Raw genomic sequence first — 23,307 nt, forward strand, 5'->3', positions numbered from 1 at the left:
GTCCAGAGTCTCTCATGGGTCCCTGTACGGCCTCCCATTGCTGCTGTCTCCATCGCCACACTCTGCCATGTGCCACTTTCAGGTCTCCTCACACACTGCTGGTGTGTTGAATTTTTTGACATAGGGTGCTGGCAGATTACGGGCCTCCTATAGCTGCTGCCAGGCCCCTAATCTGCCATGGGCCCCTATATACCGCCTCCTCATGCTGCTGCCAGGTCCAGAGTCTCTCATGGGTCCCTGTACGGCCTCCCATTGCTGCTGTCTCCATCGCCACACTCTGCCATGTGCCACTTTCAAATCTCCTCACACTGCTGGTGTGTAGAATTTTTTGACATAGGGTGCTGGCAGATTACGGGCCTCCTATAGCTGCTGCCAGGCCCCTAATCTGCCATGGGCCCCTATATACCGCCTCCTCATGCTGCTGCCAAGTCCAGAGTCTCTCATGGGTCCCTGTACGGCCTCCCATTGCTGCTGTCTCCATCGCCACACTCTGCCATGTGCCACTTTCAGGTCTCCTCACACACTGCTGGTGTGTTGAATTTTTTGACATAGGGTGCTGGCAGATTACGGGCCTCCTATAGCTGCTGCCAGGCCCCTAATCTGCCATGGGCCCCTATATACCGCCTCCTCATGCTGCTGCCAGGTCCAGAGTCTCTCATGGGTCCCTGTACGGCCTCCCATTGCTGCTGTCTCCATCGCCACACTCTGCCATGTGCCACTTTCAGGTCTCCTCACACTGCTGGTGTGTAGAATTTTTTGACATAGGGTGCTGGCAGATTACGGGCCTCCCATAGCTGCTGCCAGGCCCCTAATCTGCCATGGGCCCCTATATACCGCCTCCTCATACTGCTGCCAAGTCCAGAGTCTCTCATGGGTCCCTATACGACCTCCCATTGCTGCTGTCTCCACCGCCACACTCTGCCATGTGCCACTTTCAGGTCTCCTCACACACTGCTGGTGTGTAGAATTTTTTGACATAGGGTGCTGGCAGATTACGGGCCTCCTATAGCTGCTGCCAGGCCCCTAATCTGCCATAGGCCCCTATATACCGCCTCCTCATGCTGCTGCCAGGTCCAGAGTCTCTCATGGGTCCCTGTACGGCCTCCCATTGCTGCTGTCTCCATCGCCACACTCTGCCATGTGCCACTTTCAGGTCTCCTCACACTGCTGGTGTGTTGAATGTTTTGACATAGGGTGCTGGCAGATTACGGGCCTCCTATAGCTGCTGCCAGGCCCCTAATCTGCCATGGGCCCCTATATACCGCCTCCTCATGCTGCTGCCAAGTCCAGAGTCTCTCATGGGTCCCTATACGGCCTCCCATTGCTGCTGTCTCCATCGCCACACTCTGCCATGTGCCACTTTCAGGTCTCCTCACACTGCTGGTGTGTTGAATTTTTTGACATAGGGTGCTGGCAGATTACGGGCCTCCTATAGCTGCTGCCAGGCCCCTAATCTGCCATGGGCCCCTATATACCGCCTCCTCATGCTGCTGCCAAGTCCAGAGTCTCTCATGGGTCCCTGTACGGCCTCCCATTGCTGCTGTCTCCATCGCCACACTCTGCCATGTGCCACTTTCAGGTCTCCTCACACACTGCTGGTGTGTTGAATTTTTTGACATAGGGTGCTGGCAGATTACGGGCCTCCTATAGCTGCTGCCAGGCCCCTAATCTGCCATGGGCCCCTATATACCGCCTCCTCATGCTGCTGCCAGGTCCAGAGTCTCTCATGGGTCCCTGTACGGCCTCCCATTGCTGCTGCCAGGAGGCAGCAGGGTCGCAGCAGTGTCAGTGGAGGCAAACGGCCACGGAGTAGAGCACCAGCTCCACTGCAGCCTACCACCACGGCCAGTAGTGGTGCCGGTGTGCACGGAGGAAGTAGCAGTCAGCCAGTGAGGAGTAGCGGAGGCAAAGTTTCCTACTCTGCGGTGTGGCAATTTTTCGTCAAGCCGCCCGAGGAAGTAAACGTAGCCGTATGTCGACTATGTGGCCAGAAAGTCAAGCGTGGCCAGTAGGCCCATGTTGGGACTACAGCGTTGCGTCAGCATATGCAGCGTCGCCATTCGGTGGCCTGGGAAAACCGTGTTAAAGATACGGCGGTTCTGCCTGCCCCAGCCCAGGGTTCCATTTTGTCATAGGGTGCTGGCAGATTACAGGCCTCCCATAGGTGCCGCCAGGCCCCAAATCGGCCATGGGCCCCCGTACCGCCTGGTCACGCTGCTGCTGAGCCCACAGTGTGACCTGGGTCCCTGTACGGCCTCCCATTGCTTCCACTCTGCCATGTGCCACTTTGAAATCTCCTCACACTCCTGCGGTTGTCCATTTTGTCATAGGTTGCTGGCAGATTACAGGCCTTCCATAGGTGCCACCAGGCCCCAAATCGGCCATGGGCCCCCGTACCGCCTGGTCACGCTGCTGCTGAGCCCACAGTGTGACCTGGGTCCCTGTACCGCCTCCCATTGCTCCCACTCTGCCATGTGCCACTTTGAGGTCTCCTCACACTGCTGGTGTGTTCAATTTTTTGACATAGGGTGCTGGCAGATTACGGGCCTCCCATTGCTGCTGCCAGGCACGTAATCTGCCATGGGCCCCCGTACCGACTCCTCATGCTGTGACGTTGCAACAAGGTGGAATTCAACACTACATATGTTAGACCGCCTTTACGAACAGCGAAAGGCCATCACAGATTTCCTGATGTTAAAAGCGGATAAAGGTACTCCCTGTGTAACTTAGATGTCAGCCATTGTCAGCTCATGCGTGACACCTGCGCTTGCTCAGGCCCTTTGAGGAGGCCACGCTATTCGTGAGTCGGCAGGACTATGGGATGAACGAGGTCAAATCGGCCGTGGGCCCCCGTACCGCCTGTTCACGCTGATGCTGGTCCCACAGTGTGACCTGGGTCCCTGTACCGCCTCCCATTCTGCCATGTGCCACTTTGAGGTCTCCTCACACTCCTGCGGTTTTCCATTTTGTCATAGGTTGCTGGCAGGTTACAGGCCTCCCATAGGTGCTGCCAGGCCCCAAATCTGCCATGGGCCCCCGTACCGCCTGGTCACGCTGCTGCTGGGCCCACAGTGTGACCTGGGTCCCTGTACCGCCTCCCATTGCTCCCACTCTGCCATGTGCCACTTTCAGGTCTCCTCACACTCCTGCTGGTTTCCATTTTGTCATAGGTTGCTGTATGGCCTCCCATTGCTGCTGCCTCCACCGCCACACTGTGGCTCCAAACACTGGTTTTGGCCCCGTGACTGGCCAAATGAGTGAAGTGTGCGGTGATTCTAAGATCGACGGCACTCATCTGCATGTCATACTGAGTGACAGTATTATTTCTCTTCCCCAGCAGACTCCAAGGGAATTTAAATTAAAGGTACAGTGTTCTGCACTAATATTAAGTCTCTCTGAAGCCTAGAAACACCCTTTTTTAAGTTAAATTCACAGCAAATTTATTCGACTCGAATCGAATATTGTCCACGAATTCGCCGAATCAGTCGAATCGAATTTTTCATTTCTTCGCTCATCTCTATACCGGACAAATGCAACTCTCAGAAAGTGTACTTCTTATGGTGTCTTTATGTTCAGGTATATTTGTATTAACTAGAATTTACATCTTATGTGTTACTGACGCTCCTCCTCAGTATGTCATGCCTTAGTCAAAGTGTTCAAACACAGAAAATATCCTATAGGAAGAAAAAAGCAACCGAATGCCTGAGCTCTTGCGCTGGACAATGGACTCCACAATGTCAGTATTCCCACATGTATATGAAAGGAATGCAAGCCTTGCTGCCCTCAATGGACCAGGGAAATCCAAAGAGAACTGTATATAAAGAGACAAAAAGAGGGTGCACGGGCCTAATGCATTACCTTTTAAGGATGAGATTTATTGAAAAAAAGTAAAATACTCACAAGAGAAATAAAATCAAATGGAAAGCATGTCACAAGGAATACAATGTGGTCCAAAACCCCAGGTATTCTGGTGGGGGACTGTAGACCTCTGGATAGCTGGTTGCTGACGCGTTTCAAGGTTGTACCTCTTCCTCAGAGCCAGTGTCTACACAGCCTGAGGTCTACAGTCCCCCACCAGACTACCTTCAGGGGTTTTGGACCACATTGCATTCCTTGTGACATGCTTTCCATTTGATTTTATTTCTCTTGTGAGTATTTTACTTTTTATCAATAATTCTCATCTTTAAAGGTAATGCACTAGGCCCATGCGCCCTCTCTTTGTCTCTTTATATACAGAGAATATCCTATACAATGAACATTTGATAAACATTTATGACCCAACCAGGGGCGGACTGACCATTTGGAATCTCGGGCACTGCCCGAGGGCCCGGGGTCAGTAGGGGGCCCCATGAGATGTCCCTGGTACCTTTTTCATATGCTTTTTTGAGTTTGGGCAAGAAAACAGGGGCCCCATGATCCCCTATTGCCCGGGGGCCCCATGAGTTGTCAGTCCACCCCTGGGCCCAACTGGTGAGTACAGAGACATGAGAGCTGACATGTATCAAATTCCTTCCACTGAGATAAATATTTAGTGAGTAAATAAGCAAATGACTTCCACTAAGATAAATAATTAGTGAATAAATAAAGAAAATGATATATTTATAACCACTATTATTTGTGTTAATAATATTCAGCTAATTGTTTTCAACAAAATATTTGTGAATAATTTGACAACAAAAAGTCCATGAATAAATCACAAATGAATCCCGTCAAACAGAGTGATCATCTGTTAAATCCATGTTTCTCAAGTAATGGGCCGTGACCCAAAAGTTAGTTAGAGGGGCGTACTGGGCCCTGCAGCAAGTGCCCCTCAGGGCTCTATAATGCCCCAACAAAATGCCCAGTGCCCTGACAACAAGCTTAATAAAAACCACTGACCCCACTAATATAGGTGTTAAGATGGCCAGGACCACAACTACGGCCGGCCTTAATATTTGTATTATTGCGGCCAGCCGGTTTCATTAAGGCGGTATGCATAGTGCACTTACAAAGCATTCCTAAGGCCATTGTGCTCATTCCTCCTTCCTCCATGGCAGTGCTGGGTGGAAGTGAAATTTAACTACACTTCCTTCTAGCCAGCCATCCATGCAGGAGGGAAGAAAAGCGCCCATGGATGCGAGTGATGGAGAGCGCATTTTAAAAGGAGTGAAAGAAAACAGGAAATCGGTGGTGATGGGATGGGGGAATGAAAGTGTGCATGAAAAGGGTGGACTGAAGGAAACTATGAAAGGGGAGGGCATGAAAAGGGGGTCAAGGAGGGTATTAACCACTTCAAGTCCGGACACTACCCCCCCCCCCCCCCCCTTCCTGTCCAGGTCAATTTTCATCTTTCAGCTCTATCACACTTTGAGTTACAATTGCGCGGTCATGCAACACTGTACCCGTATGAATTTTTTAGTATTCTTTTGAGACAGATAAAACTTTGTTTTGGGGGTATTTATTAACCACTGGGATTTTTATTTTTTTGCTTAATATATGAAAAATCAAAAAAAATTAGTTTATAACCAAAAGTGATAATTTTTCAAAACATTTTTTTACATTTTTTTTTTTATATTATTATTTATGTTTTTTTTTTTTGTTTTTAACATTATGTCACTCTAGCAATACAGTGTACATGACAATTCTCTAATCATAGCTGAGCTCCTCCATACCTCTTATCAGTTTAGTTGCCCTTCTCTGCACTTTCTTCAGTTCACCAATATAATTTTGGTGAATTGGTGCCCAAAACTGAACCGCATATTCCAGATGAGGTATTACTAATGCTTTGTACAGAAGCAAAATTATCTCTCTCTATCTCTCTTTCTTTCTCTCTACCTCTTTTGATACGAGAATGGATTTTTCCAGCTTTAGAAATGGTGGTTGGCTCGTAAGTTGGACACATAACCAGTCTCTGGTCATCTCCTGTACTATGTCCGCAGTCTCTGGTCATCTCCTGTAGTATGTCTGCAGTCTCTGGTCATCTCCTGTACTATATCCGCAGTCTCTGGTCATCTCCTGTACTGTGTCCGCAGTCTCTGGTCATCTCCTGTAGTATGTCTGCAGTCTCTGGTCATCTCCTGTACTATGTCCGCAGTCTCTGGTCATCTCCTGTGGTATGTCTGCAGTCTCTGGTCATCTCCTGTACCGTGTCCTTAGTCTCCCGTCATCTCCTGTACTGTGCCTGCAGTCTCTGGTCTTCTACTGTACTGTGTCCACAATCTCTGGTCATCCCCTGTACTGTGTCCGCAGTCTCTGATCATCTCCTGTACTCTGTCCGCAGTCTCTGGTCATCTCCTGTATTGTGTTTGCAGTCTCTGGTCACCTCCTCTACTTTGTCTGCAGTCTCTGGTCATCTCCTGTACTATGTCCACAGTCTCTGGTCATGTCCTGTAGTATGTCTGCAGTTCATAGGTTCCAAATCAACTTTTGATTGGGACCCCAACTGTTTCAAGAGTTAACACCACACAATGACATTTTAGGGTTCTTGGTGATTTTTTTTAGCATCAGGTGATCAGCTCCTGGACTGAATTTTCTGGGCTCACTTGTATCAGACAAATTTACAATCAGTTGAAATCTATGCCACTTGTAGATTTTTTTTTCCTTACAGTGGAATGGTTTCAAATCATTTGGCAATCTTTAACTGCCTCCCGCCCGCCATATAGTACATTGACGGGCGCAAGGCGGTTCTCTCATTCTGGGAGGACGTCATATGACGTCCTCCCATTCTAACCGCACATGTGCGGCTCCGGGAGCGCGCAGCGCAGCAATCGGTGGTGCGCTGTGTCCCTCGGACACAGCGGATCACCAATCAATGGAAAGAGCCGAAGATGTCGGCTCGGTCATGTGATCAGCTGTGTCCAATCACAGCTGATCGCATGTAAATAAGGAAATGCCGTTATCGGCATTTCTCTCCTCACGAGCTGTCACGCTGACAGCTCGAGAGGAGAGGAGAGCCGGTAATCGGCATCCCCCAGAGGGAACATCTACACTGATCATCAGGGCACTGATGATCAGTGTGCCCTTATGATCTGTGTAGCCCCAGCAGTGCCACCTGTCAGTGTCCATCAGTGCCAGCTGTCAGTGCTCATCCATCCCACCTGCCAGTGCCCATCAGTGCCACATCAATGCCACATTTCAGTGCCTACCAGTGCACATCAATGCCACATATTAGTGCCCATCTGAGCTGCCTTTCAGTGTCACCCATCAGTGCAAGTCAGTGCCACCTATCATTGCCAGTCAGTGCCACATATCAGTGCTGCCAGTCAGTGCCACCTATCAGTGCCAGTCAGTGCCACCTATCAGTGTGCATCAGTGCCACCTATCAGTGCCCATCAGTGCCGCCTAACAGTGCCAGTCAGTGCCACCTAACAGTGCCAGTCAGTGCTGCCTATCAGTGCCACCTATCAGTGCCATATATGAGTGCTACCTTTCTGTGCCCATCAGTGATGCCTGTCAATGCCCATCAGTGTCACCCACCAGTGCCTCCTCATAAGCGCCCATCAGTGCCACCTATCAGTGCCCATCAGTGCAATCTATCAGTGCCCATCACTGCAGCCTCATTAGCGCACATCAGTGAAGGAGAATAATCACTTATTTACAAAATGTATAACAAAAACTAAGAAAAAAAAACCCAGAGGTAATTAAATACCACCAAAATAAAGCTCTATCTGTCACAAAAAAAAGATAAAAATGTCATATGGGTACAGTGTTGCATGACCGCGCAATTGTCATTCAAAGTGCAACAGCGCTGAAAGCTGGAAATTGTCCTGGGCAGGAAGGGGATATAAGTGCCCTGTAGGCTAGTGGTTAAATCCCTTGCCAAACTCATAAGCATCTGCAACCTTCTTTCTGAGAGCCTCAGGGAACTTTATTGATCTTAATATGATGACACCACTATGTCCAGAGGAAAGAGAACACAACACACTAAACATATCTGAGGTTTAAAAAAAACAGATTCCACCTGCATACTCCCTAAGGAGGTTCTAATCATTGGGATCTAATCTGGAACACCTGATTCTAATTATTGTTACACTATGTTTAATGTTTTACCAAAATAAAGAGTTTATGTACATTTGTCTGGAACAGAGGTCAGAACAAAGCATTATAAATAACAGATTACATAGAATTTACATAGATGTCATATATAAACATAGGAGAGGAGGATTAACAAGGTATAAGGCACCAGAAGCCCTGTATCCCAAACCCTAAGCAACATGGTCGGGTATAGCATGATCCAAACAGCTCTGAAACTCTGGTTTCTAATTTCACGGATTTGAAGGGGTGGTAATTGTAGGAATGTACTTATTAGTAAATAAAATTTGTACAAACCACTGAACATACTTTAATATGATGAGCAACTTGATTAACTGAAAAAAGGGAGGGATTTCTTTTCCTACAAAATGTCCACATTTGCACAAATCTACTGATAATTTCCACATTTGGCATCTTTTTTTGTATGCGTTTTTTAAAGTATAAGCTCAGTTTGAATTGCTCAAATATTTGGAAGGTATACTTTAAAGATTGTACTAACCCATGGATACCCTTAAAACTAACATACATCTGTAGTTACACCTGTTTTTCTTCTGAATACTTTTACCCCTTCTACTATTCACAGGTTGAAGGTGTGTTTGTCTGTCCTTTTCACATCTTCTCTTATCATCTCCATGGTGTTTGTTATAATTCCATTTTGCCGACATGTTGGTGTGCTTGCAGTGGTAATGGCCGTGGCTGGTCTTTCCATGGGGTGCATTGACACAATCTCCAATATGCAACTGGTAAAAATATACAAGCAGGATTCAGCAGTTTTCCTACAGGTAAGAGTTGTGTAGTGTATCTGTAGACAGTAAGATATTAAAACAAAGAATGTTTTTTCTTTGTTGTTTTGATGCAGGTAGTACTTATAATTTAGCAAAAACAGGTTTTAATCACTTTATTTCACAGCCACATATAACATATATAATTAAAATGAATACATAATTAGGAAAAATTATGTTAGCAAGGAGTACATTTAAAATAGTATGTAAAGTAAGTGCAAGTCTTATTAAGCATCTGTTGTATCATCTCCTTTATAACTCCAACAATACTTAAATAAGGGCAGTAAACCAACAAATGTTGGGAATAGGATTAATTTCTAGTATTACGTTAAAGTGCAAACTGGGTGCACCAATCTTGGCTTTTGACATACTGCTTTTGTCATTATGACATGTTCAAACTATGCTTATTACCGTGTTTTTATCTTTAGCTAATCCACAAGCATGAGAACATTATAAATAAAGCGGTTAGTCTAACCCCTACTAGAGGTTTTCTAGGCTCGATATCCCCTACAGAGGCCATAGGGATGGAGAAAATTATAAACAATATGTAAAAAGAGATCAGCAATCATCTTTGGGCCATAGGAAGTTTAGGAGCAGGCAAAATGACTAAGGCCACGCTCATACGCAACAATTCATTGCATGCCCCATGCAGAGTGTGATAGGGGATGGGCACCCACAGAGATGTTACACTGGGAAACAGCCTCTGTGTCCATGCAACCGCATTTCCCAATACATATCTATGGGGCTGCCGGAACAGAGATGCACACAACACCCGTGCATCCCTGTACGGTGCACACAACTAATCACCCTGCGTGAACAGGGCCTAAATCAAGCCTCTACATGTTATGGCTTTAAGAGAATGTTAGACAGATAGTGTATGACAAGACAGGGGGTTGTAAGGCCTGGTTCACACCTATGTAGTTTTTAGCACTTTTTGTGTTTTGCAGAAACTCACTATAGTCCATTTAACATGATTTCCTATGGGACATGTTCACATGTATTTTCAGCCACTTCATTTCTGGATAGGGTCAGGGACTTTTTTCCTGCAGCAGATTGCAACACACATAGTTTTGAAGCAGGCCTAAAGCAATGTACAAACAACATATCAATAAAACAAAGCAAACAAAAGTTTTGACGTTTTATAAATGTACTACTCAATAAAAATACAACCATTTTGGCATTTATAGGTTTCTACATTTCTTAAAGCTAGCTATACACTATTAGATTTTCAAACTAAAATTTGCACAAAAATTCTCAGTACATTTGACAGCTTGATGAATGTTGTTTGAAAGCAACTAATAATTTCATTTTGGTTTTAACATAAAATTTTGGAACATATGGACTTTACCAAAAACGAAAACAACATACACTGTTAGCAATTTGTTCATTCAAGAAAAACTTTCCATCATACTCTTTAGAATTTTCTCGTTAGTTTGTATGTTTGGCTCATGAAAACAAGTTTTCATCCTCTGAAAACACAAAGATCAAACCAGTTCCATTGAGTACAATAATACAGACATTTCCTTCTCATTTTTGTTTCTTATGTAGCCCTACCCCCTAAGGAGCCGCTGCGCTGAATTTTGTACCCCCCTTTGTCTGCACAGCCAGGCAACATGCATTTTTTCCAACTTTCAGTAACCATTCCATGGGTTTGTTTTTGTTGTTTTATGGAGGGGAAACAACTTGGATGGGGATAAGGGAAGGACAGACTCCCTTCTCTATATACACGAAAATGCAGATCCTGGACTGTACTCCCTCTGGAATAACATCAGTCTCTAAAAGATCAATAGCAAAGTTCATATTTTTAAGAGCGCTATGTTCCCTAGGTGCCTTGTAAAATGTCCCAGAGCAAACGATTTAGGTTAGCTGTGACACTGTCCCAATGAAAGCATGATAGATATTGGATATCACTGGCAGCCTTCTCCCTTGTAGGCCCTGGGGGTTACATAGTTACATAGTTAGTCTGGCTGAAAAAAGACAAAAGTCCATCCAGTTCTACTCGCTTTAGAAACTGCAGCTTGGCATTGCATACCATTATTAAGCTTGTGATCTACCAGAACTCTCAGATACTTCTCCACCATTGAATTCTCAAGTTGTACTCCCCCAAGTATGTATGATGCATGCATATTCTTAGCCCCCAAGTGCATAACCTTACATTTATCAACATTAAACCTCATTTGCCACATAGTTGCCCAATTAAACGGTGCATTGAGGTCGGCTTGTAAGTTGGAGACATCCTGCAAGGACGTTATTCCACTGCACAGCTTAGTGTCATCTGCAAAGACTGAAATGGGATTTTTAATCTCAGACCCTATATCGTTTAGAAATATATTAAAAAGTAAGGGTCCCAACACTGAACCTTGGGGTACACCACTGATGACCCCAGACCATTCAGAGTATGAATCATAAACCACTACTTTTTGAATACGATCTTTTAGCCAGTTTTCTATCTATTTACATACGTATTTTTTCAAGCCCGTAGACTTTACCTTACACATTAGCCGAGTGTGGGAAACCGTGTCAAACACTTGTGTAGAGGTACTCATACTGTCCCTTGTATCCTGGTGCTTTAGATAGGAGTATGTACAGCCTTTCTGATGTACTAGTCGTTCCATGCTAGACAGGGTGTTTCCTGGATAAGACTGTAGGGCAATGAAGAGCCCTCTCTCCAGCTTTTTCCACAGCTCCAGCCTGGACGCAGAACCCCATTCCCCAGGGTCCCCTCCCAGACCTCAAGACCCTCAGCACTAATCTTCCACCTGATCCCACACTACTCCCACTGGCCAGGCTCTTCAATATTTATGGACCTGTCTTACCACCCTGCCAGGCCTTCTGCCTGGGGATTGGTCAAACTCCCATAAATATTCAGATTTTTGCCTCTACAACTCCACCCAGTAGTTTCTAGAAGTTTCCATGGACCTCCAAAACCAGGTGGACGCAATAGAAGCCTGAGCTGCAGAGCCTTTCAGCCTGATCTAAAGTGGAACACACAACAATCACCTAGACTCACATGAGTACTGTTAGTCAGAATAAATTTACCAAACCTTACTATACACTAGAAGGTGCTACACTTAATCCACATGCAGTTACCAACAGTAGAAATATGCCATGCTTGAAAACTAGAATAACCATTACTTAGTAATCATATATGTTTTTTTTTAGGTGCTTCATTTTTTTGTTGGTTTCGGAGCTCTTTTGAGTCCTTTGATAGCAGATCCATTCCTTTCGGACACTAATTGCATCCAGTCTAACTCAACCCTGAATGGGAGCATAAATTTGGAGCACATTAGGAACTCAATTGTACCTCCTCATCCAGGGAATGTGTCACATTATGTTCTTCCACAGGATGGGCCAGCACTAACAAATGTGGCCTGTGCATTTTGGATTATGGCTGTCATCAATGTGAGTAATTAATTCTCTCTTCATGTAGGCATCTGAGTGACCGCATAATATAACCAGTATCATGATCACTCCCAATTTCCTTTAGGCCCCTTTCATGCTTATTCGTTGTGGTAACATTGAAAATTTTGTGGTAACATACTGTACTCTGTGTTGTGGTGACATTCATTTAAAGTGGCACTTCAATGCACAATATGGTAGGTGCTGATAAGCCTGTACTGCAGGGGACCACAAAGCACATGCTGTATGTTGTGATTCATTTTGTTAAAATAAAAAAAAAGTGCAGTTCATTTTTTTGTTTCATTGCCATTTGTTTTCAGCCTATTCTAAATGAATGAGCAAAATATCACATTTTAACATGCAAGCAATAATGGACCCCAATGTAATGGGCAAATATGAATTTATTTATTTCACAAAAAATGTCATTAGGTTTTCAAAAAAATAAATGATCAGTAGCATACAACATGGGTATACCAGTACACCAAACAAAGGGTAGTCAACATCAGTATCAGTACACAAATACAGAAGGATATGCAGTCATGTGCAAAAGTAGAAAGCTGTAAAGATAAAAATTATGTGGGGATTCCTGAATAGCAAAGTCAAAAAATGCCCCTGTAAGAAAGGGAGGGATAGATTTGCTTATGACTTAAACACTTCTTAAAAGTGCTGGATTTTAAAAAATAAACATACAAATTCACCTAGGTAGGTCCCCTTTAGCCTCTAGCAATCAAACACTGCTGTTTGCTCAGTTCTCGCTCTTCTTTCTTTTCCAACCCTCCTGCGCTCACTGGTGCTCCAGGTTGTGGAGTGGGCAGGAGAATCTAGTTCAGGTTCTCAGAGCTAGTCAGGCACCTGGGTGGATCCTGACAAGAAAGTCAGGATCCCTGCAGAGTTTGCACCAGCCAAGTGATGTCAGACGACAGGGGGCTTTAGCTTGCTGTCAGCCAAATACAGGTCGCAGGAGTGCAGAACTAAGAGCACTCCTGTAACCTACAGGAGAAGTTTGGCCAAAAGAGCGTTGGCCATACTTCTCCTTTACTGATTAAAGAAAGGAATGAATAAAGAGAAACATAAAGTTGGAAAAGAAGGGAAGGGGAAAAAGATCCGGCACAATAGAGGAAGGAACATGGGATAGGGAGAAAGAAAAGGGGGACAAAGGAGCAGAGAGTTCCTGTGAGGCCCAACCAAACCGCAACATGTGCATGGATCAATATGTTCGATCACACCGAGAGTAAGGAGCGGTCCATATTTAAGTGATCATTATAGTTCAGTCACAGACCCCAACCTTTGTGTAGGTGTCAGGGAGTATGGAAGTGAAGTTTTTTCATGTATCATAGTCCCCATGAGCCTCTGTTTAACTTCAGCTAAATTGATTGATGGTTGTCGCCAAGATTTGGCTAACGTTTGGCAGGCCGCCAAAAACACAAATCTCACCAGCGTCCCTCACTTCCATTAAGGACTGAGATTTGCCTGTGTAATAGGGCTTCCCATTGTTTTTGAATAAGATAAACATTTAGGATCTAATCATGTTATACACCCATATCCAAAAGCAGGAAGCCTTGGGGCAGGACCACCAGATGGGGAAAAGAGCGCCATGCTCTCTACAGTCCTGAAAGCATGTTGGGGCGTGCTATGGACAAATTTAGATATGAGGTCAGGAGTCATATACCAATGTGAGGCTAAATTGCAAGCATTTCCTAATTTATTATTATAATATGTAACTCTAATTTTTTTACAAACTGGATATTGTCGTGTTTTCCTCCAGCTTCCAGTACCTTTTGCAGTTTTCCTTCTGATGTATAGCAAAGGCATGGTGCCTGGCTGTAAACATAGGAAGGGGTCTTTACTATCTGCAGATGAGCTAGCAATGGAAATCCAGAAGGGGAATGAGATGAGTGACGGCCAAATAACAGGAACACAGGAAGTCCAAAGTGGTAAGGGTACAAACTTCAGCACAGCTAGTGTGCCTATGTTTCTAACATTGCCATCCTTTATGGCCTTCTAATTCTTAACATAAAAATAAAATTCAAAGTACAGTTCTGCAGAAAAAAAATCCATCTGTAAACTTTAAAGAGAAAATCTGAGCTCAGATTAAGTAATAATAATGAAATAATCAAAAAATCAGCAGCTAGCACAAAGTTTGTGGTACTAAAACTATGCAAAGTGTCAGTCCAAAAATGTCAGTGCTAAATAACAAGCACAAAAGACATCTGCAGTATATCCAAAATAATATAAACTAATATCTGTGTAACAAAAAGCATTGGGCAAAGCCTGACTCGACTTCATCACTCATATTGGCCGCCATCCGTAGGACTGAGACTGGGATTGAATTTGGCTGCAGCTATTTATGAAATGCGGGTAACATGATGTTTTAATTAGATAGCTGGTAACAACCTCTCCTTATGCCCCGTACACACGATAAGAAAATCGTCTGAAAAAGTTTGTGGAACCACTGATCGAACGATTTTCTCTTCGTTAATGAGCAGGATGTTTTAACCGATAACGGTATTGTGAACAAAAAAATCTGGTTGAACAACAGTGAAAAATGTTGTTGTTTTGCCTACGAACGACCGATTTTCTATGCGGTGGCATGACGGTCGTACGAAAAAAAATCTATCAAGCGCTATCGCATGAGCGGAAACAGAAGAGACCCGGATGTTTATGTCCAAGGAATCGTTGTAAACACGAACGAAAAATCCAGATGTTAAAAGCAGATTGGCCTAATGGGATAATGAAACCAGAATTCTGCATGTTATATTTGTATGTATCACTATTTATGTATATAGTTATTGTAATAAACTATATTATACTCATTGCTGTTAATTGTTGTGTATATCGCTTGTTCTGGCCGGAAGGGCGTGGCTACAAGGTCACATGCACACTGTATCACTTCCACTTCTACGGAAGACGTCAACACTACATATTACCCAATGAACGATTTTTATTAGATTGGTTAATGTGGGCCACGATTTTGACCAACGAACGAACTCCTCTTGGTCGTCGGATGACAGATCAGTCGCTTTATAATTGTGTATTCCTACCTTTAGGATTATTGGGATATTCCCACAAGTGGTTAGGGCCACTCATTAAGATAGAGGGCCATGGATCTCCAGTAAGCAGTGTGTATTTTTTGGTCTCTGTGCTCAAAGGTGGAACATTGGAGAGTAGAATATACCTGCTTGACCACAGAGTTTCTCATCCATGAGAGAACGCTTGTTTGCTGGACTTTCTGTTATCATGTTATTGATTCATCGCAAATTGTACCGCATATGGACGATCACTATATTTCTCAAAATATATACCACTGATTTTGGTTGTATGAAGTATAAGTAGCACTGATTTAATATTTACTCATGCAGATAAGAGTTTATATTATTTTGGATATACTGTGGATATCTTTTGTGCTTAATGTTTTTTAGCGCTGCACATTTTTTACTTGACATAAATGAGTGTGTGTGTGGGGGGGGGTTATTACTAGTAAATATCATGAGGCCTGTATGTAGACATAATACTGTCCTGGGCACATCTGAATGATGCCCTTTAAAACAAACTTTTCCCCTGTTGTCATATGAATACATTAGTGGAAACTAGTGCTAGAATTCACAGTTTAAATCAGGACCAGGGGCGGACTGACCATTTGGAAACTTGGGCACTGCCCGAGGGCCCGGGGTCAGTAGGGGTCCCCATGAGATGCCCCTGGTACCTTTTTCATAGGTTTTTTTGAGTTTGGGCAGGGACACAGGGGCCCCATGATCCCCTATTGCCCGGGGGCCCCATGAGTTGTCAGTCCACCCCTGACCAGGATGTTGTCTGCTTTACATGCATAACTACTTTTCCACTGTCCAGACAGGCAAAGGGTATTTATTGTATTCTGAACCCCAAAGCCTCAACAGCACGTTAGGTGTCGCGCATATGCATTTTTTTTGTGAGTTGTCATGCTACATGACTAGGGCAGCCCATTAAAATGAATGCACAACAAATGCGGCAAAGTAGCTCATGCACTATTTTGAAAATCGAGCTTCAGTCAATTTTGCATGAGCTACTTGTTGCATTCATTTCAATGTATGTTGCACAACAACACGTGCATATGTGATGCCTGACATTGTGCATAATCAATGTGAATTGGGCCTTATGGACTTTCTAAAACCTCCCTGCTTTCTGTGCACTCCCTTACCATTAAAGTTCTGCTGCTAGATTTCACAAATATAGGATAGAAGAGGGAAACAAGGAAAAGGTGATCAACATTTGTAAATGTTGAATTTATTTTTAAGTTTCACTTCTAACCCCCCTTCCCCAGGGTCACCAATGTCTTAAATTAAATATAGCTCTGATCAACACTAATCATTGTCAGAAGTATTTGTATTAATGAAACCCTCCGATGTGTTGCAAACTAAATGACACACTTTTGTTGTCTACGCTAATGAAACTCAAAAAACTATTTAAAAAGTTACTTTAACTATAAATTGTGTATTATTTTTTTCAGACTATTTTCATTGTTGTCACAGTAAGACCTTTCGGGATGCTCCATACACATTTTTAGCAATTCATATATCTTCAGCAGTGATCCTGTTCATGACCGATGGGTTAGTGGTAAGAAAATAATACCATGTTTTTATAATAAAGATGGATATTGGCCATGCCATTCATAAAAAAGCATTTCATACACAGTGTGATGTGTGATTGAAATTGAAGATATGACTAGCTGAAGAACAGCAGATATAATCTTGTGCTAAAAAAACTGGCTTGATGCTAGATTAGAACAACCGGTAAAAGATATCAGTTTGTGTTATGTGCAGTCAAGATTAAAGTTTTGTCAGTTTTTCTGTGGTATGTGAAACAAAGTCATGTACAGGCACCAGGTATAATGTAGTCACTACTGCAAATCTAAATTTGTGATAATTAAGAAAAAACAAAAGCAAGTCTATGTATCTTTGATCCTTTATTTCTTGTCTTTTTGTTAACCAATATACAGGTGTATAGTATGATCACAATAACTAAGCACAATTTAAACCATATCTGTTAGGTAATCACTTAACCATTTCCATACTGGGCACTTTTACCCCCTTCCTGCCCAGGCCATTTTTCAGGTCTCAGCGCTCTCACACTTTGAATGACAATTGCGCGGTCATACAACATTGTACCCAAACTAAAATTTTATCATTTTCTTCACACAACTAGAGCTTTCTTTTGGTGATATTTAATGACCACTGGGGTTTATACTTTTTGCTAAATTAACAAAAAAAGACCGAAAATTTTGAAAAAAAAACACGTTTTTCTTTGTTTCTGTTATAAAAGTTTGCAAATAAATAATTGCTCTTCATAAATTTGGGCCAAGATGTATTCTACTACATGTCTTTGGTGAAAATAACCCAAATTAGGATGTATTTTTTAGTCTGTAGGAAAGTTATAGAGTTCACAAACTATGGTATAGATCTGAAAATTGATCAATCCTGAAGTACTGACAGCCAATCTAATTTCTTGAGGTCCAAGAATGTCAGAACAGTACAGATATCCTCCAAATGACCACTTTTTGCAAAGTAGACAGTCCAACGTACTTCATAAGAGGCATGGCGAGTTTTTTGAAGTTTTATTTTTTTTTGTCATAATTTTTCGGAAAATGAAAAAATTAAAAAAATTATTTTCACAATTTTTTTTTACATACTGTCACCAGTGCAGTACAGCGTCATCATATAACTAGCATGGTGGTGATCAGGGACACTGGTGACAGTATGAAAAAAAAAAATTTTTTAATTTTTTTATTATTTTTAATTTTTTATTACTTTTTTTTTTTTATATATTTTTTTTTTCATATTTCACTTTGACCAAAGTAGTACAATGTTACCATAGTAACATTGTACTACTTTGGGGAAGTGATCGATATATTTTTTTTTTTTACACAATTTGCTTATAGCAAATAATTACTTTATAAGCAAGCATTTACCTGAATGACATCGATTCATTCAGGGCTTTTTTTTTTTTTTTTTTTTGTGCTTAGCTGTGATTTGGCCACGGCTAATCACATTACACAGCTGGGCTGTGATTGGCCCAGCTTGTGCATGTGATCGCTGTGACCATTCACAGCTAGGCAAACTAGTATACAGTGTATGGCATGAATGAAGCCATCCATTGTATACAACTGTCATGTGACCTGCTGTGATTGGTCACAGCAGGTCACATGGTACCGGCAATGGGGCCGGTACTCAGATCTGTCATCGGCCGTGTCCGAGGTATGCGGCCGGTGACAGATCACGCCGCTGCGCGGCTCTGCAGGCGCGCAAACTGCGCATGCCCAGGACGACGCTAACGTTGAAGGATTATGCCGGCCGCCAAACGGCCATTGGCCGGGCGGCTAATGGTTAATTAATAGGTATTCATATAAACTAGAGAAAGCTAAACCATTGTATCCTGTCCCCATTTGTGAGGCATGTCCAACAGGTAGTTTAGGATTTCCATAATTAGAAATGACTGTGGTAAGAATAGGTCTAGGGATACAGACTATTATTACATGCATTTACACACCGCCAACAATTTACACAGTGCTTTGCATAATGTGCATTCACATGGATGTTCATCAGTCCTTGCCCTCAAGAAATTTACAATCTAAGACTCCTACTTTACCTACATACACACACAATGACCATTTTAGACAACAGCCAATTAAAGCGGAACTAAACTCTCTTAATCAGCATTACCTATATTATTCCTTATGCTGATAGCTTAAATACATAGATAGGAAGGTATATTACATTTTCTCATTTTAAACCATTTTTACATTTCTTTAGAGTTGATTCCTGGTTTATATCATACTTCTCAGGAGTCTTCATTTTTTCTTTATCTGAAGGAAGGGAGGAGGGGCATTCTCAGCTAATACAACCGCCTGTCTGCATGCCTGAGCTAACGGCAGATGGATTCCAGGAAGTAAATCAGAATCATAACTAGAACCTTCGGGACCCTAGTGCAAGAAACTATGAAGGCCCCCCTGACCTGAGTCCAGGGCCCTTCCCTCTACTCCCAGGGCCTTTACAGAGTTCCCCCTTACATCCGAGTCCACAGAGTTCCCCCTTACACTAGAGTCCTTCCTTAAATCAGAGTCCATAGAGTTCCCCCTTACATTAATGCCCCCCTTACATCAGAGTCCACAGAGTTCCCCCTTACATTAGAGTCTCCCCCTTACATCATAGTTCTCTGCATTCCCAGAGGTCCCTTTACATCAGATTTCCCCTTTACAGTGCAAGTAGGGACTCTGTGAACCCTGATGTAAAGGGGAACTCTCTGGACCCTGATGTAAAGGGGAACTCTGCATACCCTACTGTAAAGGGGAATGCTGTGGACTCTGGTGTAAAGAGGAACTCTGATGTTAGAAGTTATCTGTTCTCCAGAGCTCCCCCCACCCCTTACACAGGTTTACAGAGTTCCTCCTTACTTCAGAGTCTGCAAAGTTTCTTCTTGTATTGGTGAATTCTACTGAATCTAAAGCAGCCTTTTTCAACCAGGGTGCCCAGGCACCCGGAGGTGCCTTCAGGTTTCTTCAGGGGTGCCTTGAGAAAATGCTCAAAAATTTCCCATTGTATACAAGGCAGCAGGTGTATTAAGCCTGATTTTTAGTTACAGAAAACCACAGGTTTTCATTATGCACCATAATTTCTAGCCACTGGTGACATAACAATGATGTCATCAGGCGATAAGAAGGACACGAGGCACCTGTACAGCATCCTTGCTTTCCCCTTCCCTGCTCCTCTCCTTAAGGTCACACTAGCTAAGTGAGAGAGAAGAGAAACAATGGATTACTAGTCAGCACCAGAATGCAAATATTTTGAAAGAATAAATCCCCTCCAGCACTGGATGTCCTACATGTGCAGATGTTGCTGCATTCTGTAAAACTATTTGTTTAGTTTTTTACATTTTGTAATGGGTGCCTAACGATTGTGCAGAATTTTAAAGGGTGCCTTGGCTCAAAGTAGGTTAACCTTTTGCCGCCCAGCCAATGGCTGTTTGGCGGCCGGCAAAATCCCTCAGTGTTCTGGGTGGACGCCATATGGCATCCTCCCGGAGCCGCGCAGTGGCACGATCTGTCACCGGCCGTGTACCTCGGACACGGCCGATGACAGATCTGAGTACCGACCCCGTTGCCGGTACCATGTGACCTGCTGTGACCAATCACAGCAGGTCACATGACAGTTGTATACAATGGATGGCTTCATTCATGCCATCCATTGTATACTAGTGTGTCTAGCTGTGATTGGTCACAGCAATCACATGCACAAGCTGGGCCAATCACAGCCCAGCTGTGTCATGTGATTAGCCGTGGCCAAATCACAGCTAAGCACAAAAAAAAAAAAACCCTGAATGAATCGATGTCATTCAGGTAAATGCTTGCTTATAGCAAAGTAATTCTTTGCTATAAGCAAATTGTGTAAAAAAGAAAAAAGTGATCACTTCCCTAAAGTAGTACAATGTTACTATGGTAACATTGTACTACTTTGGTCATAGTGAAATATGAAAAAAAAATCTTAAAAAAAAAAAAAAAAAATAATAAAAAATTAAAAATAATAAAAAAAATTAAAAAATTATATATATTTTTTTTCATACTGTCACCAGTCAGTGTCCCTGATCACCGCCATGCCAGTTATATGATGACGCTGTACTGCACTGGTGACAGCATGTAAAAAAAAAATAGTGAAAATAATTTTTTTCATTTTCCGAAAAATTATGACAAAAAAATACAACTTCAAGAAACTCGCCATGCCTCTTATGAAGTACGTCGGACTGTCTACTCTGCAAAAAGGGGTCATTTGGGGATATCTGTACTGTTCTGACATTCTTGGACCTCAAGAAATTAGATTGGCTGTCAGTACTTCAGGATTGATCAATATTCAGATCTATACCATAGTTTGTGAACTCTATAACTTTCCTACAAACTAGATAATACATCCTAATTTGGGTTATTTTCACCAAAGACATGTAGCAGAATACATCTCGGCCTAAATTTATGAAGAACGATTAGTTATTTGCAAACTTTTATAACAGAAACAAAGAAAAACTTGGGTTTTTTTCAAAATTTTTGTTCTTTTCTTGTTAATTTAGCAAAAACTAAAAATACCAGTGATAAATAAATACCACCAAAAGAAAGCTCTAGTTGTGTGAAGAAAATTATAAAATTTTAGTTTGGGTACAGTGTTGTATGACTGCGCAATTGTCATTCAAAGTGTGAGAGCGCTGAAACCTGAAAAATGGCCTGGGCAGGAAGGGTGTAAAAGTGCCCGGTATTGAAATGGTGAAGAAACACTACTCTAAAGCAAGAGTTCATTCTAGGAGCTCTGATTTAAGGTGGAATGCTGGGAGCTCTGATTTAAGGTGGATGTGGAGGGGAGCACTGTTGACCAGAGACCCCCTTATATCAGATTTCCCTCATACACCAGAGTCTGCAGAATGAATACACTAAGATAACAGGGTTCACTAATGTAAGAGGGGAGTGAAGACGCTGATATAAGGGGGGAACTTTATATCAGTGTCCACCCTCACTATAGGATCTCCACTCCCCTTTTACATCAGTGACCACCCCCAGAATGCCTGACTGCCACAGACTCTGTGTGACCTGGAGCTTTCAAACGCAGACTTCCTGTAAATGCTTGCAGAATTAGTCTGGAGATAAAGGTGAGTTTTAAAACATGACCTATTGATGGTGTTTCAAGGCTGAAGGTGAAAAAGCACTGATCTAAACAGGGTAATTCTATTTATTATTTTTAATAACTGCAGCCACAAAGGCCCCTGCTGCAAATTCACATGAAATAATCCATAAAAAGCAGCATACAAAAATGCAAGTGTCATTGCTAATCCTAGAAAAGTGCAAATGCATTCCCATTAATATATATATATATATATATATATATTTTTTTTTTTTTTTTTTTTCTGTTGAGAAAAGGAGATTAAGGGGGACATGATCAACATGTATAAATACATCAGTGGTTCATATAGTGAACTCGGTGTAGAGCTATTCACCCTGAGGTCATCACAGAGGACAAGGGGGCACTCTTTACGTCTGGAGGAATATAAATTTAATCTGCAAACACGGAAAGGTTTCTTCAAACTCCCTCAAGAGTTGGTTCTGGCCAGCTCAGTGGATTGCTTTAAAAAAAGGCCTGGATTCTTCCCTAGATACACAGAATATAACTGGATACTAACATTTATGGGTAATGTTGGTCCAAGGAATATCTGAATGCCTCTCGGGGGATCAGGAAGGATTTTTTCCCCCTGCAGGAGCAAATTGGATCATGCTTTGCTGTTTTTTTTTGCCTTCCTCTGGATCAACTGTGGGTATATAACTTTATTTCTTTTATTTTGGTTGAACTGGATGGACTTTGGTCTTTTTTCAGCCAGACTATATAATTATGTGGCATGTATAAAGAAGCATTTTAAAAAACATGACCATAAACCAGCTGGCATATATGGTCATGTTTTTTAAAATGCATGACCATAAACCAGCTGGCATATATGGTCATGTTTTTTAAAATGCTTTATACATGTTTTTGCACCACTATACAGTTTGTTTCTCTATTGAACCTGAACATATATGCTTTTGATGTACTGTTGTGTATATATATATATATATATATATTTTATTACTGAATTGTTTACCATTGACACATCAAGGTCACTGCACTGTCTGGATTAATTATATTCCATTTTCCATACATAGATACACTATATTGCCAAAAGTATTGGGACACCCCTCCAAATCATTGGATTCAGGTATTCCAATCACCTCAATGGCTACAGGTGTATAAAGTCAAGCACCTAGGCATGCAGACTGCTTCTGAAAACATTTGTGAAAGAATGGGTCGCTCTCAGGAGCTCAGTGAATTCAAGCGTGGTACCGTGATAGGTTGCCAGCTGTGCAATAAGTCCATCCATGAAATTTCCTTGCTACTAAATATTCCACGGCCAACTGTTAGTGGTATTATAACTAACTGGGAACAACAGCAACTCAGCCACGAAGTGTTAGTCCATGTAAAATGACAGAGCAGGGTCAGCGCATGCTGAAGTGCACAGTGCAACTGTCAACAGCTAAAGACCTCCAACCTTTGTGTGGCCTTCAGATTAGCATAACAGTGTGTAG

The 23,307-nt window shown here is 42.7% G+C and overlaps 1 protein-coding gene across 1 annotated transcript in view; it reads left to right on the forward strand.

Annotated features, from left to right (window-relative positions):
• SLC60A1 (solute carrier family 60 member 1) overlaps positions 1–23,307 on the forward strand; it is a 128,629-nt gene that overhangs the window by 70,725 nt on the left and 34,597 nt on the right. Inside the window, exons 2-5 of the mRNA XM_089686362.1 lie at positions 8,594–8,792; positions 11,955–12,194; positions 13,957–14,125; positions 16,675–16,781. Coding sequence (XP_089542488.1) covers positions 8,594–8,792; positions 11,955–12,194; positions 13,957–14,125; positions 16,675–16,781 — 715 coding nt within the window. The remainder of the gene's footprint in view (positions 1–8,593; positions 8,793–11,954; positions 12,195–13,956; positions 14,126–16,674; positions 16,782–23,307) is intronic.

This window comes from Staurois parvus, unplaced genomic scaffold (assembly GCF_062004578.1).
Source record: "Staurois parvus isolate SC_StPar_1 unplaced genomic scaffold, SC_StPar_1.0 ptg000395l, whole genome shotgun sequence".
Classification (NCBI taxonomy): domain Eukaryota; kingdom Metazoa; phylum Chordata; class Amphibia; order Anura; family Ranidae; genus Staurois; species Staurois parvus.